This window comes from Dipodomys spectabilis, unplaced genomic scaffold, assembly GCF_019054845.1.
Source record: "Dipodomys spectabilis isolate Male_0828 unplaced genomic scaffold, ASM1905484v1 ptg000179l, whole genome shotgun sequence".
NCBI classification, from domain to species: Eukaryota; Metazoa; Chordata; class Mammalia; order Rodentia; family Heteromyidae; genus Dipodomys; species Dipodomys spectabilis.
Genome location: NW_024870856.1, coordinates 159220 through 182267, shown reverse-complemented (window position 1 = coordinate 182267; position 23048 = coordinate 159220). Strand labels below are relative to the sequence as shown.

At 35.2% G+C, this 23048-nt stretch overlaps 1 protein-coding gene across 1 annotated transcript; it reads left to right on the top strand.

Annotated features, from left to right (window-relative positions):
* Positions 1-7228: 7228 nt before the first annotated feature.
* LOC122120985 (tubulin polyglutamylase complex subunit 2-like) lies at positions 7229-8765 on the top strand. Its single transcript, XM_042695210.1, has 2 exons — positions 7229-7533; positions 7680-8765. The coding sequence occupies exons 1-2, from the start codon at positions 7285-7287 to the stop codon at positions 8304-8306; spliced, it is 876 nt and encodes a 291-aa protein (XP_042551144.1). The 5' UTR covers positions 7229-7284; the 3' UTR covers positions 8307-8765.
* Positions 8766-23048: the final 14283 nt, after the last annotated feature.

Sequence of the window (23048 nt, the reverse complement as noted above, 5' to 3'; positions counted from 1 at the left end):
TAAAGTGAGTTGTACAACTCATCTCATAGGTGGAGACAGGAGGGAGGGACTGGGAGAGAATGAAAGAAGACAAGACACTATATAAAAGGAAATATACTTATTATCTGACCCATATAATTGTAATCCCTGCGTACATCACCTCTATAACAACAATAAAAATAATAATTAAGGGAAATAAGTTAGAGAACCATTATAAACCCCTTTTTTACCAGATGATTAAAAAATAATTTTCCCAAGTTCAAATTGTACTGTTTGTAAAATTATGAGCTATAGGGTAGAACATATCATCTTTTAATTATCTGTGTAGTTTCCTGTCATCAGGATAGTTAGATCTACAAGGAGAAGTTACATCTCTTGAAAGTCCTGACTTTAAGAGGTAATAAATGAGAGGGAAACTCAAATGACTTTTCCCACAGAATCTTATTTACATAAGAATGTGGAGAACAAACCTGTCACCATCACCCTAAAGTGGGTTCATTGCTCATGCACAGCACATTCAATAAGAAGTTCAGGAAGAGGAAGCAGCTGATGATAATTCTGGTAGTCACAAGTGCTTTTTAAAAGATTAATTATTGTTTAAAGCATACAAATTATGAGGTACAGTGTAATAATGTAATACATGAATACCACATGTGATGATTTAGACATTTAGCATTTTGTTTCCTTAACAAGTTTGTTGTTTGTGAATTGTACATATTATGTAGTACAATGAGGTATTTCAATACCTGTGTACAATGTGCAGGGATCAATCCAATCTGTGTCATTTCCATCTTTATCATTGCTTCATATGTGGAGAGTTCTTTTCTTCAGGACTTTCATAAACTATATTGTTTTGAGCTAAAATAAACTTCTGATCTCTAGAAGATTATAAATTACTGCCCGTACTTCTAGGTATTATTCACTATTTGCTAATGTACTTCTCTTTATTTCACTCAGGCTCTCTCAGACACTGTTTTAATTCAAGCCAGTTTAATTCCTAGCTCCTATGTAGGAGAGAGCATGTGCTACTCTAGTTTCTGTATCAAACTTTTTCCACTTAATGCAGTGCTTTCTAGTTTTATCCAAATTGTTGCAATGGTCAGACACTGTAAAATGAACAGCCTGCCATCCATCTTCTTTATGAATTTATCCATTGATTTCATGTTTTATTTGACATAAACATGAATCAGTTTTTTAAAAAGGACAAAAGGTTATTTCATTAATAGGATAATTTATTTTGTTTTGTATATATATATATATATATATATATATATATATGACATGAAGAAGCTAGAAAATATAATAGATTTACTTTGAGTAACCATATTCCTTTCTTTTCCATTATGCCTTTGTATTTTCACCAAGAAATGGAAGAATTCCTTTATTCCCATTTCACACCACACACACACACACACACACACACACACACACACACACACTGATATACACATACATGTGTGTATAACAAACTCAAAAAGTTAATAAAATCCATAAATCATCTTACTAATGTAAACTTAACTATATGAGTACCCAAATCACAAATGAAGAAGCTCTCTTTTACCAAACGATGAGGTTTATTTAGGCAATCCTATGATCTCTTAATCTTGGTTTTTTGTTTTTTTTTTTTTTTTTTTTTTTGATGCTAGTCCTGGGGTTGAACTCAGAGCCTGAGCACAATCTCTTAGATTTGTTCCTCAAAATTAGCACTCTATACCTTGATCAACAGCTCTGTTTTTCTTAATTTTTGCCTATTAGAGATAAGAGTCTCAAGGACTTTACTTCTTAATCTGGCTTTGAACTGAAATCCTCAGATTTCAGACTCTTGAGCAACTATGATCACAATTACCTGCTCCTGGCACCTGGTGACAATCCCCTAATTCTTTTTGTTATAAAGTATTCTTGTATTGTGGACCTCTAAAAGTGAGAAAATACCCAAACCTCGGACAAATAGGCATGTCTTTTATCCAGTAGACTTGGACGTGGCTATAGATAATAGCAAACAATTCACTGTAAAACAAATGTGGGGATGTCAAGTTGTTGGAATGAATAGGTCATCAGAGAGCCAACAGACTTATAGATACAGTCTTAATGTTATACTCTTCTGAATGCAAGTGGCCCCAATACTTTGGTCATGGTATCATTTATGGGCATTGTATAGTCTTTTCCCCAGTTCAATCTGATAAAGGTAAGTCCTTTATTTTGGAGTCTTTCAAATAAATGCCAAACCAGAAGAAAGACGGTACGTCTATTTCCATTAGCAACAAGATTCTGTGTGTTCTGTCGTACTTTTGGCAAACAATATATATGGATATTTTCAATTCACAAAAAATATTCTCAGCTATTTTATTAACATCAATAAGCTTATAATATTGCAATATAGTTATGGTAATTGTTTTAGTTTAGAGACTTACTTTGTGAATGAACATCAGCTATTTGCATTTAATCCCAAGTCCTTTATCATGATTAGGTATTATTGTAGTCATATCAACTTAAACGTAGTTCATATTTTACATAGGTTTCTTTTAAAATTATAAGATCCAGAAATAGTACAAATTAAGAGGGGAGAAACTTCATATAGGAATGCCACAATGCTCATCAATTGCATAAAATTTAAAGGAGTAACTTACAAAGAAACAGATGCTCATGGAAGCAGCTGCACAAGATGTTTCAGAAAGTGGATGAGACTCACAGGCAAATGGGAATCCTGAGTGTGGAGGGAAGGAATTGTGCCTGTACATGAAAAAAATGAAATTGATAGTTTGTGCTTTTGTACTATGAAATTAAAACATAAAAACCACAGATAGATTGTCTTCCAAGTGTTTTCCAAATCATAAGATTGATTTTCCTACATAAACAACATGGATACATGTTCCAGTGCATAAACACTCTGATACGTGTTCATGCCTTTTTCTTAAACTCTTAGAGATTGCTGTATTTTCTGAGAAGTGTTTGATTTATACTGTTTTCAGATCTCCATGTATGATAATACCACAGAGTATTTAGGTATTTGATTAATCTTTACTTCTGGCTCTGTCTGTGAGCTTCACATTTCACTTAGGGAAATAAGTAAAGACAGGCTGCCAGGACATCTCCATTGTGACTGGACCAAACTTGACCCTAACACTGAATACAAGAAAGCAAGGAGAACAGAAGGATGGTTTTCCCTGATTTACTTTCTGTCTTGAAAAATCAGACTTCTGTCTTTGGTCTTAGACTCACATGATATATATTTCTTTTTTTTTTAATTTTGCTTTCAGATTGAAAGTGCATCCTCTGGTTGGGACTTCCACGGTCCACACTCATGTGAAAGATTTTCTTTCCTATCTCTCACACTCTCCCTCTTAAGTCATGCATCTGTGTTTGTGCACATACCCATACACACACATTCTATTCTATTTACTCTATTTCTCTGGAAATCCCTGACTAATTCACTAATTCACTTGACTAATACACCTTTCACTATGTATTCATGATCTTGATAATGGTGAATGTAAAGGTGACTGTATATGCAAGGAATGAAATTCACTGATTATTTCTACTTTGTGACCTTAAAAATCATGGAGTTGGACATAACCATCTCATTTTTTCTCAATTAGAAATTTAATAAATACTTAGAAAGAGCCTTTGCCATTCAGTAATTATAATGAGTGAAATCACCCTGCCAAGCCACATTGTTTTCTATTATTCAGGCATAAACTTCTACAGTATTAGACACCAGAATTTAGTGATTTATGATTTTATATAGAGCAGCCTGTGATGTTAGTTATACTAGTGCTATACTCATGAGTGTATTAGGTACCAGAGTTTATTACTGTTTGTTAGCATGACAACACGCTAGTTACAGCATTGTAAGAGATGCTATAGAACATGTTGAATAATTTCTTCATAGATTGAATTGAGTTTTAAGAAGTATTGAATTGGAAGGTAGCAAGGTATATAACAGTCGGGAATTTTTTCTGAAGAACAAAATGTTTAACCTCAAAATAAACAAAAATTCCAGGACAAACATGGATATAGTTCTCCAACATTTCAGCAGTATCTTGAGAAAGGTTCTGATTCTAGTTTAAATGATCAAAAAATGGTTTATTTTTTATTCCTCACACAATGGGAATCTCAAAAATATTTGATTTATAAAGTGCTACCACATCAGTAAGGCTTATTCTGCCCTCTTGTGACATTTAAAACATAAACAAAAAAAATCAAACAAAAATAAAGAAATGAAAAATTAGTGTTAAAGAAATAAAAATTAGTGTTAACTCATACGAGGAGAGAGTTGCTTTGAAGTATGAAATAACAACACCTTTCTATATACCTGTGTGCCAAGTGACCAACCAATTCACAAAGTGTCTATTCATTAATTATTATTAGTTTTATTTTAATTTTATTGTCAAGGTGATGCACAGAGGGCTTACAATTACATATGTAAGGTAGGGAATACATTACTTATCAAACTTGTTATTCCCCCTCCCTCATTTTTCTCCCACACCTCCTCCCATACAGTCTCCCCCTAAATTGTACAGTTCATTTCCAATGACTATGTTGCCTATACGTTTGTGAGTATAGGCAAAGGGAGAAACAATGCAACAGTGATACCCACCCAGCTTCCTTATGGTCATCTGAGGAATCTACTCATTTCTCACCTTCCTATCATTCTCATAATCTTTTACCATAGATATCATTTAAAACATGTCCATACATAAATATGCACATATACATGTACATAATATAGAATATCTATGACCCCCACCTATATATGTGTGGTAGATATATATGTGTAGTACGTATATGTGTGTGTGTGTAGTGTGTATGAGTGTGTGTGTGTGTGTGTGTGTGTGTGTGTGTGTGTTTCATTGGGTCGCCCTTGGTCCTTTGTCTCACCATTTTATTGGTTCCCTTCACTTCTTTAATTCAGATAAATATATATACAATACCAGCATATCAAAATCAAATACAGTGACAACAGGGGATATACCATGGGGGGGGGGGAAGAAAAAAGAAATCACATAGTACATTAAAAACAATAACAAATAAACACCTCTTGTGTCCTTGTCTTAGAGTTCATCTTCTATGTCTTAGCATCATCTTATATGGTCACGTGTACATAGCTACAGAAATATTTTGCTCAACTTCAAGGACTATCTTAGACATATACTAATTATTACAAATGAGGGGAAGCATGGGATCAATGTTTCTAGCCCTGCTGGAAAAAGCCACTGATTCCAGACAGGCTATAATCCCACCCACACTCAAGCCCCCTTGTAGTGACCCCAAGCTAGAGCAAACAGAACCCCCCCTCCTGTGCCACACACAAGGCAGATAGCCCTCCAACTAAGCTAGTCTGAGAAGAGGGTCAGAAAGCCACTGTGCCTGTAAGGCAGAACTTTTTGTCTTCCTGATGAAACAAACTGACTTGAGAAACCAACTAAGCCACAGGAAAATTGACTACCTCAAGGAAATCAGAGGCTCCATCAAAAGACTAGATATGGACACAGGAGATACAAGATCCCCCCCAAAAAAATTGAAGATGTGTTTTTTTTTAATCATCAATTATTATGAAGAGGGCTCTGTCAGGTAGCTATCATTTGATTAAACTATTTAATCCAATGTAGACATATTAAATGTATGTGACTGATTACAAGATAATCAGAGGCGAAACTAATATATGTATCTTCCCAATGTTTCAATAATTTCGGTTCACAGTTCCTTTTCCTTTTTACTATAAGGTCCATAAATATATAATTTTAATATGCTCCATTATATTTTGGTTTATTTCGTCAACAGAGTACAAAGCTAATACACTATATCATTGAATGATCATTCCATGTCATGTCATCAAGAAATTAAAAGTTCCAAACAAGAGTAGTACTTAGTACTTACTACTTCTTATTACAATCTTTTTTGTATTTGTGAGTCCTAGCAATAAAATCCTGATTTTCAAATCAGATTTTGAAACTAGCTGACTTTGTAACAAATGTTCCTTGTGTAGACCAGTTTGTTAGTGTAGTGTAACATACGTACATTCTTTACTTAACTGAAATCAAACTACAAGACTGATCCTTTGAAATAGTTAAATACCCAATGAGGCAGTGTTCTTTCCTATCCTAGAGAGTTTTAAACACTTCAGCTCAAGTGAAGAAGCAATGTTGAAAATATTCACATGAAAGACATTTCATTGAAATCATACATAACTCATTATTTCCAGTCAGGACATTGTTTTGTGCTGTCTAAACCGATTTTCTAAATTTAGAGAAATGTATTATTTTGTTTCACACAGTGGATCTTGCTTAGCTGCCCGCATAATGCTGTCCTGCCGCTTCTAGTGAGTCAGCAGTTGCAAAGTTCATTAAACAGCATTTTGCAGACAAAATGAAGCATGAAAAATAATTCTGTGGAATAATTCTCTGGAATGTAATTAAGCAATATAACAGTTGGTGATAGATCATTCAAATTATTTTGTAAAAACATTGTAAAAGTATAGTAACACATACCTTTGCTACTTAAAGAGCAGAAAGTGCTTGCATTTTATGAAAATTCAAGCGTGGAGATTGGAAAATGCCTAGCCAGCATATTTATGAGAATCTGCCTTCATTTACAAAGGGAAAAAATTTCCCAAGTCATTTTCTTGTAAGGGGAGAGATGGATGTAAGTTAGTAGAGTGAGCGGTGTTTGGAAAGGAGAGTTTTATATATTTATAATTTTTTGTATTTGAATATGAAATATATAAGAATAGATTTTAACAACAAGAAGAGGCTTGGCATGAGGTTCATTGTTACAATGCTTACCCATCATGTGCAAAGCTATGGAGATTTTTCCTAAGTGCACAGTCAAAAGAAAAATGAAAGAAAGAAAGAAAAAAGAAAGAAAGAAAGAAAGCAAAAAAGAAAGAAAGAAAGGAAGGAAGGAAGGAAAGAAGGAAGAAAGGAAGGAAGGAAGGAAGAAAGAAAAGAAGAAAGAAAGAAAGAAAAGAGAAAGAGGGAGGGAGGGAGGGAGGGAGGAAGGAAGAGAGGAAGGAAGGGAGGAAGGGAGGAAGGGAGGAAGGAAGGGAGGGAGGAAGGGAGGAAGGAAAGAAGAAAGAAAGGAAGTGAAAGTAAGGAAGGAAGAGAAAGAAAGAAAGAGAAAGAGAAAGAAAAAAAGGAAGAAGGAAGGAAGGATGAAAGAAAGAAAGAAAGAAACAACAGGAAGGAGTTTTGGAAGCAGCCACAATTAGTCTCCATGAAAGAAACAAATACAGCTCCCCCTCCCCGCCGGCTTTCCTCACGGGTCCTCCTGGCTCTCCCGGCCGCGCGCGGAACTGGGACTCGAGCCATGGAGGACGCGTCGCCTCCGCTGCTGAACAACAGCAAGCCTCACCTGGAGAAGCTGACCCTGGGCGTCACCCATATTCTGGAATCTTCCCCAGGTGTGACAGAGGTTACAATCATAGAAAAAGCACCTGCTGAACGTCATATGATTTCTTCATGGGAACAAAAAAATAACTGCGTGATGCCTGAGGATGTGAAAAACTTTTACCTAATGACCAATGGCTTCCATATGACGTGGAATGTGAAGCTAGACGTGACTAGATGAGTATTATCATCTGGAAGCTCAAATTAGAGGACTCCTATTGAAATAAGATGGAGCAAAATTTCTTTCCTACACAAAGAACCCAACCAACTCAAACTTAAAGCCTTGAGTACTACTGTTTGGAGCAAACTTCTCTGGAGCACATCATTCCCTTGGGCAGCATGACAATTAACAGCATCTCCAAACTGACTCAGCTCAACCATTCTTCCATGTACTCACTTCCTAATGCACCAACTCTGGCAGACCTGGAGGATGATACACAGGAAGCCAATGAAGACCAACCAGAAAAGCCTCACTTTGACTCTCGCAGTGTGATATTTGAGCTGGATTCATGCAGTGGGAACGGGAAGGTTTGCCTTGTTTACAAGAATGGGAAACCAGGATTCACACAAGATACTGAAATCTGGTTCCTGGACAGAGCATTATATTGGCATTTTCTCACAGATACCTTTACTGCATATTATCGCCTGCTCATCACCCACCTGGGCCTGCCACAGTGGCAGTATGCCTTCACCAGCTATGGCATTAGCCCACAAGCCAAGCAATGGTTCAGCATGTATAAACCTATCACATACAACACAGATCTGCTCACAGAAGACACCGACTCCTTTGTGAACAAGTTGGATCCCAGCAAAGTGTTTATGAGCAAGGACAAGGCCTTAATCCCAAAGAAGAAAGGACCTGTGCAGCCTTCAGGTGGCCAGAAAGGACCCTCAGCAACTTCTACCTCTAAATCTTCCTCAGGAAATTCCATCCGAAAATGAGCACTCCTCTGCCCTTAACTCTTGCACTAGCCCCACAGCAGTGATTTTCATGTACAAATGGTGTCATCGGTAGCCCCAACCTTAGATTCTTATGTGCAAATATAGGCATCTTCCTGACAGAGTCCTAGCCTTTTACTCCCAATGGCACTCAGTCAGGAATTGGAAGGACATACTGAGTAAGTCCCTAGTCACAAGTGACTATCTAAACTTACATGAAAAATTCATATCTTCACTTGCATTAGCCACATTTCAAGTATTCATGTGGCTAGTAGATTGTGTATTGGATTGCATTCTGTTCTAGAAAGTTCTTGGGAACAACACAACATTAGAATACTTCGGAATATTTTCATGCTACTGCTCCTCAGATTATTAATCCTTCCCCATCATCACCTCATTTTACTCATTTTTAGTATTTTTTTTCAGCCAGTACTGGGGCTTGAACTCAGGGCCTGGGAGTTCTCCCTGAGCTCTTCTGCTCAAGGCTAGAGCTCTACCACTTGAGCCACAGCTCTACTTCTAGCTTTTTGTTGTTGTTTTTGTTAATTGGAGATAAGTCTCAGAATTTTCTTGGCTTCAAACTGTGATGGTCAGATCTCAGCCTTCTGAATACCTAGGATTACAGCTGTGAGCCACTGGCACTCAGATTTTGTTTAGTTTCTTATAAAAGGTTGGCTTCCTGATCAGTTTTGTGTTGTGATGTTCACACATTTTGCCAAAAATGCTTCTGCTGTGCTTTTATTTTACTCTGCAGAACTCTTCATGAAGAAGTTTTGATGAAGCCAGTCACTGCTTACAAAACTTTCTACCTGTTTTGCCTATTTATATACCTCTGAGTTGTCTAGCCCTACCCTGTCTGATCCACGGCCTTCTTTAAAACAGGCAGTCCCCTAACTTAGAACAAGGTGAGGGTTCCACAGTTCTTTGTAAGTTTCCTGATATTTAGAAATCATTTTCCCATAGGCACATAGGTCCTACATTCCTGCCAGCCCACATATACCTAACATTAGACACATGATAAATCTGAATTTACCTACTACTTATGGGGTTTCTATAGAGAAAATTGCTCAGGTTTTAATTAGTACTATCTAGGTCCTCATTCTGCAGCTCCAACCAGGGGCAGAGTCACTTCCCCAATCCTAAGATCCTTGAATGGATGTATTTTGAACTGAAATCCCAGAGGTCAGAGTTCTGAAGGGCAGGGCAATAAATGGCACATTCCAGTGTCATTTGGGTCTCTCAACCAGTTTGTCTAATCTTCCTTCCTTTGCACTGTGTTTCCCTGTTAATCAGTGCAGAGCTCTTCTCTCTTCCATAATCTACTAAAAGTCTCCATAATTCTTCACCTGTACTTTTGCTGTGACCCTTTGAATACTTGTGAAGTTTAAAAAAAAATTTTGATTCTTAACTATAGTGATAGAGGCTCACGAAAGAATGTCTTCAGTTCTTCCTACATGTACCACTTCACGATCTCTAAGGAAAACCAAGGTGAGGCATTAGCTTTTGAGGACCATGGCAAATTCTTGCTGGCTGCTTCCCTACCTCTCCCCACTTTTTTAATAGTACAAAGACTTGCAATCTTGGTGTTCAAAAGTATGTTTTGAGTTTCATTTTAACAGACTTGTTCAGTTGCTTTAAAATAAATAGGATGACATGTCAACCATAAAAAAAAAAAAAAAAAAAAAAGAAACAAATACAACCTCCAGAGGGTCTAGGTATGCATGCAACGAGGGTGATGTGGAATGTTTCACTAGAAATAAGTGCTTTATGTAAGAAAATTATGAATAGCCAATTGTTAATGCATTATATAAATCCCTATTTAATCTCCGAAGCACCTTAGCATTATTGTGTTTAAATACACAAGGAGAAGACACTTGAGTCCAGAGAAAATTAGGGGAATCCTTAATAGTGACAGGAATATTACACTTGTAACTTGTGCAGTTAAGTGGAACACATGTCAGAAAAAGGGTTTGCAGTATTATTAACACAAATTCAAAGCAATTTAAAATAGAACTGTAGCATTCAGTTGAGCAAATGTTTGCTTTCAGATAGTCTATTGTTAAAGTTTGAAAAGCACAATCCTTTCACACTGATTATGAGTCTGCTACTCAATTCAGAAAAGCAATTAGGAAGCAGAACATTAACAAGTATCACTCAGAAAATAAATATTTACTGTCAACCTTGCAGATGTGAGAAGTCCTGCTTCTACATATAGTTCTAATTGGATTTAAAATGCTTCTCAAGGGTTCTATTAAATCTTTGTTAGCCTTTCAACATATGGCAGTACAATAATACCTTGTGAAGCTTTAAAAATCATTAAATGCATCTTACTGTGTTAAATATCCAAGACTAATTAAGAATATTTAGTAAGACTGAAGTTCTTCTTATTGTTGAGTCTAGATATAATTTTCTTCAGAATGATGGGCAATCTGAGATTATACTTTCATAGTGTTGTTTGTGTTATTATTGAAAATAAATCCGTATCATTTTCAAAGTTTTCAGATATTTTAATAACTCTTCCTTGTAATCTTTTTTCTTTAATCAGACATTTGAAAATGACAGATGTAAACAATAAGATACGCCTGTATTCTTTTGATTCCTTGAAAATATGTTGAATTTTTACCTTATCAAATGCAATGGAGAAACAAATTGCATGAGTTATGTTTTTTTACCTACTCACTCAAATAATTTATTTACACATGGTTTAGTGTATCTAAACTTAGCATGAGGAATGGGTCTTCATAAAAATACTCACTTTTGGAAAAACTCTGCAAAGCTAGTGACTCTGCCTTGTGCCTACCATTTAATACGATTATTTTCCAATCTGATCATATTTAGAAGTCAATATTGGCCAAGCCATCACACCTGTACTGCAAGTATGGTATCAAATCTCAGAGTCCTTTCTGTAGACAGGCAAGAACTTTAGAGCATACTTAAGTGACAGACAGACTGAGAATATGAAAGTCAATTGACTTTCCTCTCTTCAGAGATCCCCTGATGATCAGTAGATAATTAATTGATGATGAATATGCATACCCACATATTTCATCCTACATTTTTAGTTTCCTGTGGTAAAATTAAACAAACCTAATTTGTCAGAAATTAATTAGCAACTTCATAAGTGGAGGCAATTTTTGTGTCTTGGGTGTTATTATGGTTTTATATGTGATGGTTTTTTTTCTCTATTTTAATAGCATCATTTAGAGATTCAAACGGGCTTTGTTTTGACATGTCCATGTGCAGAAACAATATTTTTGTATGAAAATCACCCTCCATGGCTCCTGTTCATTCCCTCACACCCTCATCCCCCCTTTCCAAACGAGTTTCATTGCTCCATTTTCACACAAGTGTGGCAAAATGTTTTCTGATATTTGCCATTCTTCACTTTCTCCTTTCCTCCTCCCCATATTCTGTAGGCACGTTCCTCCAACTTCATTGATTTTTACATCCCTGTCATTCTTTTTCCTTTCTCTTTCACCAGATCATTTTAAATATAACAAGTACATCAATGATGTATTTCATTTAAAAATTGATTTAGCAATAATGATTCCTAAAAGTCCATCTTCTTCAAAGCCATACATTCATATTGGCTTAGGGGAAGTGGAATTGAAATCTACTTCACGTCTGAAGTAGTCAGTGTGTCTGAAGTAGTCAGTAGTATTCAGACTTAACGTTATTGTAAGCCAATAACTACCAATGAACATATGGATGAATTGCCAGATACAGTGTGAAAGTAATTGTGGTATAGTATTCTATTAACAAATAAAAATATAATAATAAATCAAAATATATTTTCTTAAAAGACAGCCATGATTCCCTAAACAAAATTTGAAACTCAAAACATTGGACATTAAAGAATATGGAAGTTACCCTACAATTTCTAGGAGACACCAAAGAACAAACAATTTCCAAAAACAATCAGGAAATTGACAAAAATAGAAAAACTAAATATAAGAAATACTGTATAACCTTTAATAATTTGTATCCACTTTTCATAGTAAATGGATACAACTATTAAAGAGTACACTGAGAGGACAATGACCAGACAATTGACCAGATGGTTTTATTTAATTTCAAAGTAATATTTTAAAGGTAGTCACAGAAAGATCTCAATGGAATTTAATTGCACATCTATAAAACACAATTGCATTGAATTCTTGCTAAAGGAAAACATTGTCAAGTTGCACTCCTTGACATTTTAATAAGAAAACAACGGTAAAACACAAATTAAAGACAATGGCAGGAAAGAACTGGGTAGAGTATATTAAGCATGTCCATGCTCATTACAAGATGACTGTTGAAGAAGTATGAATAAGAAAAAAATCGTTTAAATTTGAATGCATAGAAAGAAAAGGTAAGAAATAGTGACAACTGAAAGTGTGAAGGTAAAGAAACATATTAGCAAGAGCCAAATTCTCATCTATAAAAGCAGAAAGGTAATGATCATCAATCAATATCAGTATTTTATAATTTGCAATTTATAGTTATTGGTCTTACCCCTCAGTCACTTTTAGATAGGTGATCTGATGTTAGAAATTTTCATTCTGGTAAATTGAGTTTTAGAAATTTTAAAAACTATTTTAGAAAATATGTTTCTCTTTAACATGCATTATTTGTATTTAAATGCCTTATGACTTTTTAGCTGTTTAACTCTTTTTGTTAGGCCTTCAGAAGCCAAATAAACAGGAGATCTATTTCAGTTGTACATTCATTAGAACACTCAGACAAAATCAGAGAGGCAGAAAATAAATGACAGGTTCCCCATCCCCTCAATTATAGGCAGGCCCTGAGGATCTTACAGGATAGTTAAAATCATCTTGCATAGCAGAAGATGAGAATTTCATGGTTTATAAAATGTTTAGCTTAATTTTTTTTTATTTTTTATTTTGTCGGTAATGGGGCCTGTACTCAGGGCCTGGGCGCTATCCCTCAGCTCTTTAGCTCAAAGCGAGCTCTACCACTTGAGCCACAGCTCCACTTCTGGGTTTCTGAGTGGTTTATTGGAGATAAGAGTCTCACAGACGTCATTCTTTCTGGTGGAGGTAGAATTCCTTTGTGTATATATACAATATTTTCTTATCCATTCATCTACTGAGGGGCATCTGGGTTGCTTCCATAGCTTAGCTATGGTAAATAATGCTGCAATAAACATAGTTGTGCTGGTAGCCTTAGTATGGTCTTCTTTGTGATCATTTGGGTAAATGCCCAGAAGTGGGATTGCTGGGTTATAGGGGAGCTCTATGTGGAGTCTTTTGAGGAACTTTCCAAAGTGGTTGAACAAGTTTACACTCCCACCAACAATGCAGTAAAGTTCCCTTCTCTCCACATCCCCTCCAGTATCTGTTGTTATTAGAGTTCTTGATTTTTGCCATTCTAACTGGGGTGAGGTGGTATCTCATGTTGTTTTTATTTACATTTCTTTTATGGCTAGGGAGGTTGAGCATTTCTTCATGTGTCTATTTTCCATCCTTCTTTCCTCTTCAGAGAAGTTCCTTTTTAAGTCTTTAGCAGACTTATTTACTGGGCAGTTGTTTCTTTGAGGATTTGTTGTTGGGGATTTAATTTTTTGAGTTCCAGGCATATTTTAGCCATTGTATGTCTAGTGAAGATCTTCTTCCAATCTGTGAGCTTTCTATTGATTTTGCTAGCTATGTCCTTTGTCATGCAGAAGCTCTGCGATTTCATACAATCCCATGGAATATCAATACCAAATTTCAAACTACAAAACCATAGTAATCAAAACAGCTTGGTACTGGCACAAGAACAGACCTCATGAACAATGGAATAGAATTGAAAACCCAGAAATGAACCCACAGACCTATAGCCATCTAATCTTTGATAAGGGAACTAAAAATATAGAATGGAAGATAGACAGCCTCTTCAGTAAATGGTGCTGGCAAAATTGATTAATCACTAGTAGAAAACTAAAGCTAGATCCTTATATATCACCCTGCACCAGAATCAACTACTTTTAAAATATAATAGGAAGAAAATTTATTTTCCTATTGTTAGGTTTAAGGTATAATACTCTATGCTTTGCAATAAGAATGACTAGGTAATTACAAAGCTCAAATTACCATATGTTCAATGCTTTAGCTTTTATTAATTTTTATAAAATATTTCCCTGACCTATTACTAGTAGCATTTTATTCTCTATCTTTATAGTGTGATGAATGAATTTATTTGTATTTAATTATTCATTAGTTATTTTAGATCACACATGAGTTTATGAAAGAGCTTGCTTTTGCTATGTGGATTATTTCATTCAAAATAGTATTCTTCTAGCTCTTTCTTACATGTTCTTCCTTTCTAAGAATTAAGAACAAAACAACAAGCCCGGTGCTGGTGGCTCACACCTGTAATCCTAGCTACTCAGGAGATAGGATCTGAGGATCACGGTTCAAAGCCAACCTGGGCAGGAAAGTCTGTGAGACTCTTATTTCCAATAAACCACTAGAATACCAGAAGTGGTGCTGTGGCTCAAGCAGTAGAGCACTTGCCTTGAGCTGCAGAGCTCGGGGACAGCGCCCAAGCCCAGAGTTCAAAAACCAGGACTGACCCCCCCCAAAAAGAACAAAACAACCACAAAAACAAAACAAACAACAAAAGCACCATATGTATAGTACCACTACTCATCCATTCTTCCATAAGTGACAATGAAACCATTCCCAAATTCTGTAGATTATCACTAGAATTGAAATTAGCATAGCAATATTGATAGCTCTACAGTGTAGGATTTTTTTTCAATTATTGAGCCAGAAGAGTGATTGTTTTGTCATGAAATACTGGCATTTTAAATTTGTAGGAATTCCAGGATTTTTCTACATCAAACATGTAGAAATTGATCAGATTTGGTATACTATCTGAAATTACATTTTTTTTTTTGGTCAGTCGGTTGTGGGGGCTTGAACTCTGGGCCTGGGCGCTGTCCCTCAGCTTTTCAGCTCAAGGCAAGCGTCTACCACTTGAGCCACAGTGCCACTTCCGGTTTTCTAGTGGTTTATTGGAGATAGGAGTTTCATAGACTTTCTTGCCGGAGCTGGCTTTGAACCATGATCCTCAGATCTCAGCCTCCTGAGTAGCCTGGATTACAGGCCTGAGCCAACGGCGCCGGGCTTTAAATTACATTCTTAACAAAAGTATACACAATTGTGTGCACATGGGCTGGGAAGGTGGCTCAGTGGTAGAGTGCTTGTCTTGCATGCCTGAGGCCCTGGGTTCCATTCCTCAGCACCACATAAGCAAAAAGAAAAAAAGCCAGAAGTGGTGCTGTGGCTCCAGTGGTAGAGCGCTCGCTTTGAGCTGAAGAGCTGAAGGATAGCGCCCAGGCCTAGAGTTCAGGCCCCACGATCGGACCAAAAAAAAAAAAACAAAAACCCAAAAAAAAATTGTGTGCACACACTTTTGTGGCACACCCTTGTTATTATGTCTGACATCTGTTGCTAGTTGCATGATACCTTTCCTAACAGAGGTGAGAACTCTCAGCGGGACATTGATTTTCATTTTCCTGACAAGTGGTTAGGCTGACCACCATGTTTCAAAACACTTCACACTGCAACAGCATCCATCCTATTTCTGTAAAAGATTGGTAAGCTCAGGGATCAGTCATTTGCTTTATTATTTTTTAATCTTCTATTTCCCCTGTATCCAGAATAGATATTATTCTATACCATATATGCAAGTGTTAAAAATGTTTGAGGAAATAAGTATCTTAGGCACCTGTTAGACCTACACTCTGACTTCCTACAAAAAAGAAACAGGGATCAGTTCAAGGCCATTGACATGAAATTTAAGCAAAACTTTGCATCCTTTTCTTGAGAAAAGTTGCCTGTTTAAGGTTGGCAGCCTTGAACAAGCCTGATTCTCACATATGAATTACAAAATACCTTTTCTTTCAGTAGATTTTTTTTTTGTAGAGTCAGCTTATAAGTGTAAGCCAAGTTGAGAGAGTGCCTAGAATACACTTTCTTTTCTTATTTTCTCAAAGAATAAGTGAGATAAATTCTGCGAAGATGCTTAGCTACTTGGCACCACAGGAAAGCATATGGTAATTGTTGTTGTAAGTATTTGTATTCTGCACCTATGCCCAGAAATGAGCCTAAGTGTTGATTTATAAAGTAAGTAAATAACCCAATTGCCTTTCAGGAGAACTTGCTTTATTTCAGTTAATAATTTCACACCTGAAGATGCACTGGATCTAAAATAATGAATGAATTAAATTTAGATGGATCTATATGGACAGTTAAAGAAGAGGATTGGTGTTGTTCTGTTTTTCTTTTGGGTTGCTTTGCTTGGTTGTGTTGTGTCTGAAGGTATGTTAGTTGAAATTTTCACCTGTGGTGAAAAAAGGTGTTTGGCTGATGGTAGGAAAGTATTAGCACCTCCTTCCAAGCTAGGTGTAAGCAATAGCCAGTGTTCTATGTTCTATGTTTTATGATGAATGCAACTTTTTACCAACTATAAGTGGGATTTTTTGGAACTTGTTGTCTTCAGAGTATTTTACATTAAGAGTTTATAATGGGCCATAGGGGAGCTCTATGTGGAATCTTTTGAGGAACTTCCATACTGCTTTCCAAAGTGGTTGAACAAGTTTACACTCCCACCAACAATTCAGTAAGGTTCCCATTATTTTGCCCATGTAATTGTAACCCTTCTGTACGGTATTTTCACAATAAAAAAAGAGTTTATAATGTCTTTGCATTTAAAAATATTTTCACATGCAGAAGTGGAAATCCTATTTTTTGAAAAATATATCTTCTTTTCCTCAATACGAACTTTCATTTTGGCATAGTTTTTGTCTCTGTTTTGTGTATGAAAATGTGGCATAGAATTCCATTGTATGTATGTATGTATGTTATATATATATATATATATATATATATATATATCACATTTTCTTGATCCATTCATCTACCAAGGGTGAGTCGCATCTGGGTTGGTTCCATATCTTAGCTATGGTAAATAATGCTGCAATAAACATAATTATGCTGGTAGCTTTAGTATGGTCTTGTTTGTGATCATTTGGGTAAATGGAATTCTATGCCTCCATCAGAAAGAACGACATTGCCCTATTTATTAGAAAATGGAAAGACTTGGAAAAAATTATATTAAGTAAAGTAATCCAGGCCCAAAGGAACATAGGTCCTATGGTTTCCCTTACTTTCAATAACTAGTATGTGTCTGGGACAAGCAGAAAAGATTAAAAGCTAAGTGCATATTACCAGATAAGATGATGTTAAGAGAAATGAACCCCCCCTAAGATTGGGACACAAGTTGTTTTTTTTTTCTTGCTTGCTATTGTTTCTAAAGTACAATGAATTTTTGTTGCTTTGCTTCCCCCAAGGTATAATCCCTGTTCTCACTGTATTTTATATCGGTATAATTTGGGGATGGGAAGGGAAAAAGACAAAATGTTTAAATAGGGATACAGGTTGACCTATGAGATGTACCAAGACATTGTTGAACAATGAACTATATAGTTTAGGCAGCGGGGGTAGTGTAGTTATGGAAGTGGGAGGGAAGGGATGGTAGGGGGAAAACAAAGGAGGAGGCAACAATGCTTGATAAGAAATGTACTCATTACCTTGTTCATGTAACACCACTGAACAGTATTTTCACAATAAAATCTTATTTAGAAATGTGGCCACTCATTCTAAGTCCATGCATCCAATAATGCTTATTTTGAATGAAGTTAAGTATTTCTATCTAGAATTACTAAGACACATGAAGAAACTAAAAGGCACAGATGAGTATGATATTCTCAAGGAAATTGGAAGCATGGCTGCATTTTTTCAAGTAACCTCTTGGTTTATCCATGTACACATCAGAAGCCAGCCACTAACAAATGATAGCCCCATCAGGACGCAGATATGGTTTGCTTTCTTAAATGCTAAATACCAGTTTTTAGCCTAGGGTCAGCAGAGAATGGAAACCTGTTGGCATGTAATGCATTATTTAAGTATATGATTTATCAATCTTGATCATAAACACTTGATCTGTAAGAAATCTTAAGAACTTGAAAGAGGAAGTGATTATGAATTCATTTCAAACTTTGTAAAGATTAGCATTTTAAGTCCTTTATGCCTAAAAAATTTTTGAATTTTCTGATACAAGTATTCTGCATAAACCTTCCATTCCTTAATTTATATTCATATCTTTTTCATCCTATGCAACCAAAATCAAATCAGAATATACCTATGAAGAACAGATGACAAGAGATTATAATGTACATCTTAGATAAGAAAATCTTCATAATTTGAACTTATTTGACCTTGCAAGCCTTTATAAGTATCGCTATATTATTTATACGCCTTTCAAAACATGATATCACACTCAAAATAATATATCCAAACATATTATCATAATAATAAAAATGATAAACATGAATATTTCCAAATCATTCTGAATCCCACACACTATGGCCATTGTAATATCTTTGTTCACCCATGTAATATTAGGCAACTGAGAGAAGGCATTGATGTTTTCACTAGTATGTTCATAAGAAAACTCAGTTTTGCAGGGAGGTTAATTTTCTAAAGTCAGTTGGTTTAAAAGTGGTAAAGATTGCATTTGGACTCAAAAATTTGGTTAAAAATCATTTGTCTTACCCAACCCCAAAACACAGTGGTTTTCTTGGTGTTCTCTTAGAAAAGACTGAGAGAGCATAATAGTAACCTACACAAGGGTTAATTTTATTATGTATTATAATCATTTTGATACATTTTCTCTACCTTTATAACTTTTATACTGATGAAAAGAAAATTCAGTTGGTTTTAGAGTAGATGGCTGAGCGTATTATTAATTTGGGAACAATTATCAAACAGTGACAGAAGGTTAAAATGGCTTTGTATTCTGTTGGACAAATTTAATACAATAAGAAATGCCATAAACAACTAAATATCTAGAATCCTTTAAAAATGTTGAGACTATTCATCTACTGCCTCTCAGTACATGAGGGGATCAAGTACCCTGGATACACTCTATCTTGTATATACATTTATCTAATTTGGGGAGGGAAAGGGGAATAACAAAATCCTGAAACAAGGACCGATTGCAACAGTGAGACTCATGAGCCACTATGTTGGAAATGAACTTCACAACTTTTTGGAGGGCAGTGGGAGAGTGAGGGAATAGTGGGAGAAAAACCAAGGATAACAATGCTTGACAAGAAATGCACTCATTACCTTACTTATGTAACTGTAACCCCTCTGTACAACATCTTTACAATAAAATAGAAGTTTAAAAAATGTTGAAGCCAGGAAAGAATAGCTAGGCCAATCTCTTCAAGTTATAAAGTAATAAGTATATATGTACATACATGTGAATATTTATATTGGAAAAAAAGAAAAATATTCTGAACTGTGTTATAATTTTGCTTCATTTAAATCTCATTCTAAACATATAATTGCATTGCAGACATTTCATGTGGGATTTCCAATAATACTCCCCTAATAATAATAAAAAGAAGTGTCTTTTATCAAATAATTCTCAAGCACTAGCCATTGCTTGATCCATTTTTGACCAGTATAGAATTATCCATTTTTAAAAAATAATTTTACTCATGAATTTTTTACTAAGATAACATTGTATCACATTTTGAATTTCACAGATCAATATTCCATTAAACATTCATATGATTATATCAGAAATAATTTTTATTTTCAGGTCCATAACAATAACAAAAATAAAGTAGAAGCCACTATACTGCACTTTTATGGTCATTTTAATTTTTCAAAAGTGATGACACATCTTGTTTATCTGGGAAACTAACCTGCTAAACTGCCATCAGGAATTAGCTAGCATGTTGGGAAATTCTAAGAGACTACTTCTGAATATGCATGAATCAACTGCATCTCAAATTTACTTACCAAGATAATATATAATTATGAGAGTCACAAATAATCAAAATTCTGATATGATCCACAGAATGGAAAATAAATCTTGATTGAGCCCAGTGGGCATTTGAAAATATTTGTTTTTATTAGTAAGCAATCAACTTCAGGAATTTTAATCATTATCTCAATGTCCTATTCACAGAAATGTCATTTTGGTCATTGTTTCTATGCTAACCACAATGTCTTTCAAATAAATGAATGAGAAGGGTCATTCTTAGTAGACATCCTTGCACAACCAGATCCCAAACAAGATTCATTCCTTCCTTTCACAATTGACACCTAGATATTCTGTCTTTTAATGTCTTTTGGTAGAGATAGTCTGTACAGTTCAATCCACAGCCATGGTGTTTCTCCTCAGGGACACTGAATCAAAGAGTGAACTAATACAGCAGTGACTCACACTAAACACTATGTTGAAAATGAACTATGACACTTGTGGTGCTGGGGAGTTAGCAAGAATAAACTGGGAGAAAAAGACGGAAGAGGTGACACTGTTCAAAAAAGAAAGGTACTCATTACCTGACTTATGTAACTGTAAGCCCTTTGAACATCACTTTTACATCAAAAATAAATAAAATACAGAGAAGAAAATACAGTATAATACAATCCCATGAAAAACATCTGGGCTAACCAACAATTCCAGCATGCGTACCATGAGCTATTTTAAAAGCAAACACTCATAGCCAACTGTCTGGTCTCAGAACCATACCATACAAAAGGTAGCATGACAAATAGGATAGGGACACTGTAATTGAAAATATTCCAGTTGAAAGTCAGTTACTATATTTAGAATATAACATCAAAGCCTGGTGACATTTTTCCCATTTCATGTACAAGCTGAAGATCAAAAGATGAACTGAACTTATCACAAAAAAAAGGAAATAAAATGGCTAGTCACCACTCCTTCTCTTGATTCTTGGTTTTTGCTCTTAATCAGCTGCTATGAGTTTAGGTTCCAAGTGTTAGTTCCTTATAGGATGACCATTTTGTCATCAAATGCAATTCAATATATAATGCTGCAAAAGCAAATATTAGGTCCCTTTAAAATTTCTACATAGTGTAACCCAGGTATTTACCAATAGTTTAACCTTTATTAAATGAGGTGGTGTATAATCATACATCTATTGTTTGATTGGAATAAAACTTATATGCTGACCTTGATTTTTCTGTTGCTCACATGGCTTACAGACATGAACTTAATGCTACCCAGTTACAGCCTGGGTCCTCAGATCTTTATAGAAATTCTACATTAAAGAAGACAGTGAATACACTCAGCATACTACCTTGGGCAGTGTAATTAAAATAATCCCTATGGAAACATTCTTGCAAAATCTGTGAATCCCTGCAAATTCAAGGCATAGTAATAGACAGTAGATTTCTTTTCAAATGTAATAAAAATATTCTTACATAGTTGTGTTACTAGGTTTGTATTACATTCCTCTTATCCTTGAATTAATTCCCTCATGTAATAGTTGTGTATTTTTAGTCCTGAAGGCTTGAAGCATGGTATCTCAGATTCTTGAAACCAAGTTTATTCCTTTTTAAGTTGATTGTTTTATTTTTCTACTAAGTTTCAATAGTGTTTTGTAAGCATTCTTTGTTTATTTATTAAAAAGAAAAATGACACTTATATAACACAGTTTTATTTGGGAGATATAAATTTTAAGGCCTCTTACATTAAATAATGAAATTAAGTTAGTTTAATTTTAAAGTCAATAATATAACTCAAAACAATTCAATCATACAGTTCAAAAACAGATTTCTGCTCTGTGCTGGTGGCTCATGCCTGCCATCCTCTCTACTCAAGAAACATATGGAGGGGATCATGTTTTACATCCAGCTTGGGGAGAAACTACAGCTAGACTCTATCCCACAACCGCCAGCAAAAAGTCAACTGAGAGTTGGGCAAGCAAGGAAAATAAGGGCTTCAGTTCAAACCCTAGTACCAGAAAAAATGTTTTTTGATAACTTTTAACAATAAACATATAGCAGACTATGATTATTGAAGTACTTTGCCTAGTGGTTTATTTATTAACAACTATTCAATAAATACAGAATATGTGAACTTTATTATAAATTATATTTCCTTTTTCTTTAGAAGCATATATTTTATACCATGAAGGCAATATTTCTAGAATGAATTTAGTAATTTTGTAAAGAGGTACATAAATATATTTAACTGCAAAGAACTCAATGAAGGACATTTCAGAATGAAAGTATTTTCTTTATTTAGAATTCTATTGTTGCTTTTAAGTGATTGTACAATGGGGTTACAATTCCGTAAGTGTGGTACCATGCCTCTCTTGGTCAGTGCCACCCCTTTTGGTCTCCTCTATTCCCCAGTCCCCGGCTCAGTCCCTAACTTCTAGTAACATTGTTCATTTTTATATAATGTACATTGAACATGGTGGCTGCATGTACCTCTTTCCCCTCCATCGAGTAAAGTATTTTTAATGGCTAAGCTTTTTAAGTATACTTGTGAATTTAAAAAATAAAATAATATATGAATTACGATGATTTCTGCTTAGGAAAACAAAAATTCAAGCAAAGCCAAGGCAGGACCTTTAGCACTATCAAAACAGAACAATAGGAAATGCCAGATGAGCATAAATAGTCATCTTACTTGCTAAACTTTTTGGTGGTTATCTTGAAATAGAAAGATAATTTTGAAAATGTAGATTCTCAGGTCTCTCTCTCTCTCTCTCTCTCTCTCTCTCCACATCAGTACTCTTTAGAAATTCTGATACATAGCATAATTTGATAACCCAGACTTGTAAAATATTGAATTCTGGAATTGTCTAATAGTACTCTCAATCAAATATTCTTGATATATAACTTCCAATGTGCTTAC

What these genes read in the sequence shown, in the direction of transcription:
- LOC122120985 (XM_042695210.1), top strand. Translation starts at nt 7,285, where the DNA reads ATGGAGGACGCGTCGCCTCCGCTGCTGAACAACAGCAAGCCTCACCTG. An exon ending in CGTGGAATGTGAAGCTAGAC is followed by an intron (nt 7,534 to 7,679) that starts GTGACTAGATGA and finishes CAAACTTCTCTG; the next exon opens with GAGCACATCATTCCCTTGGG.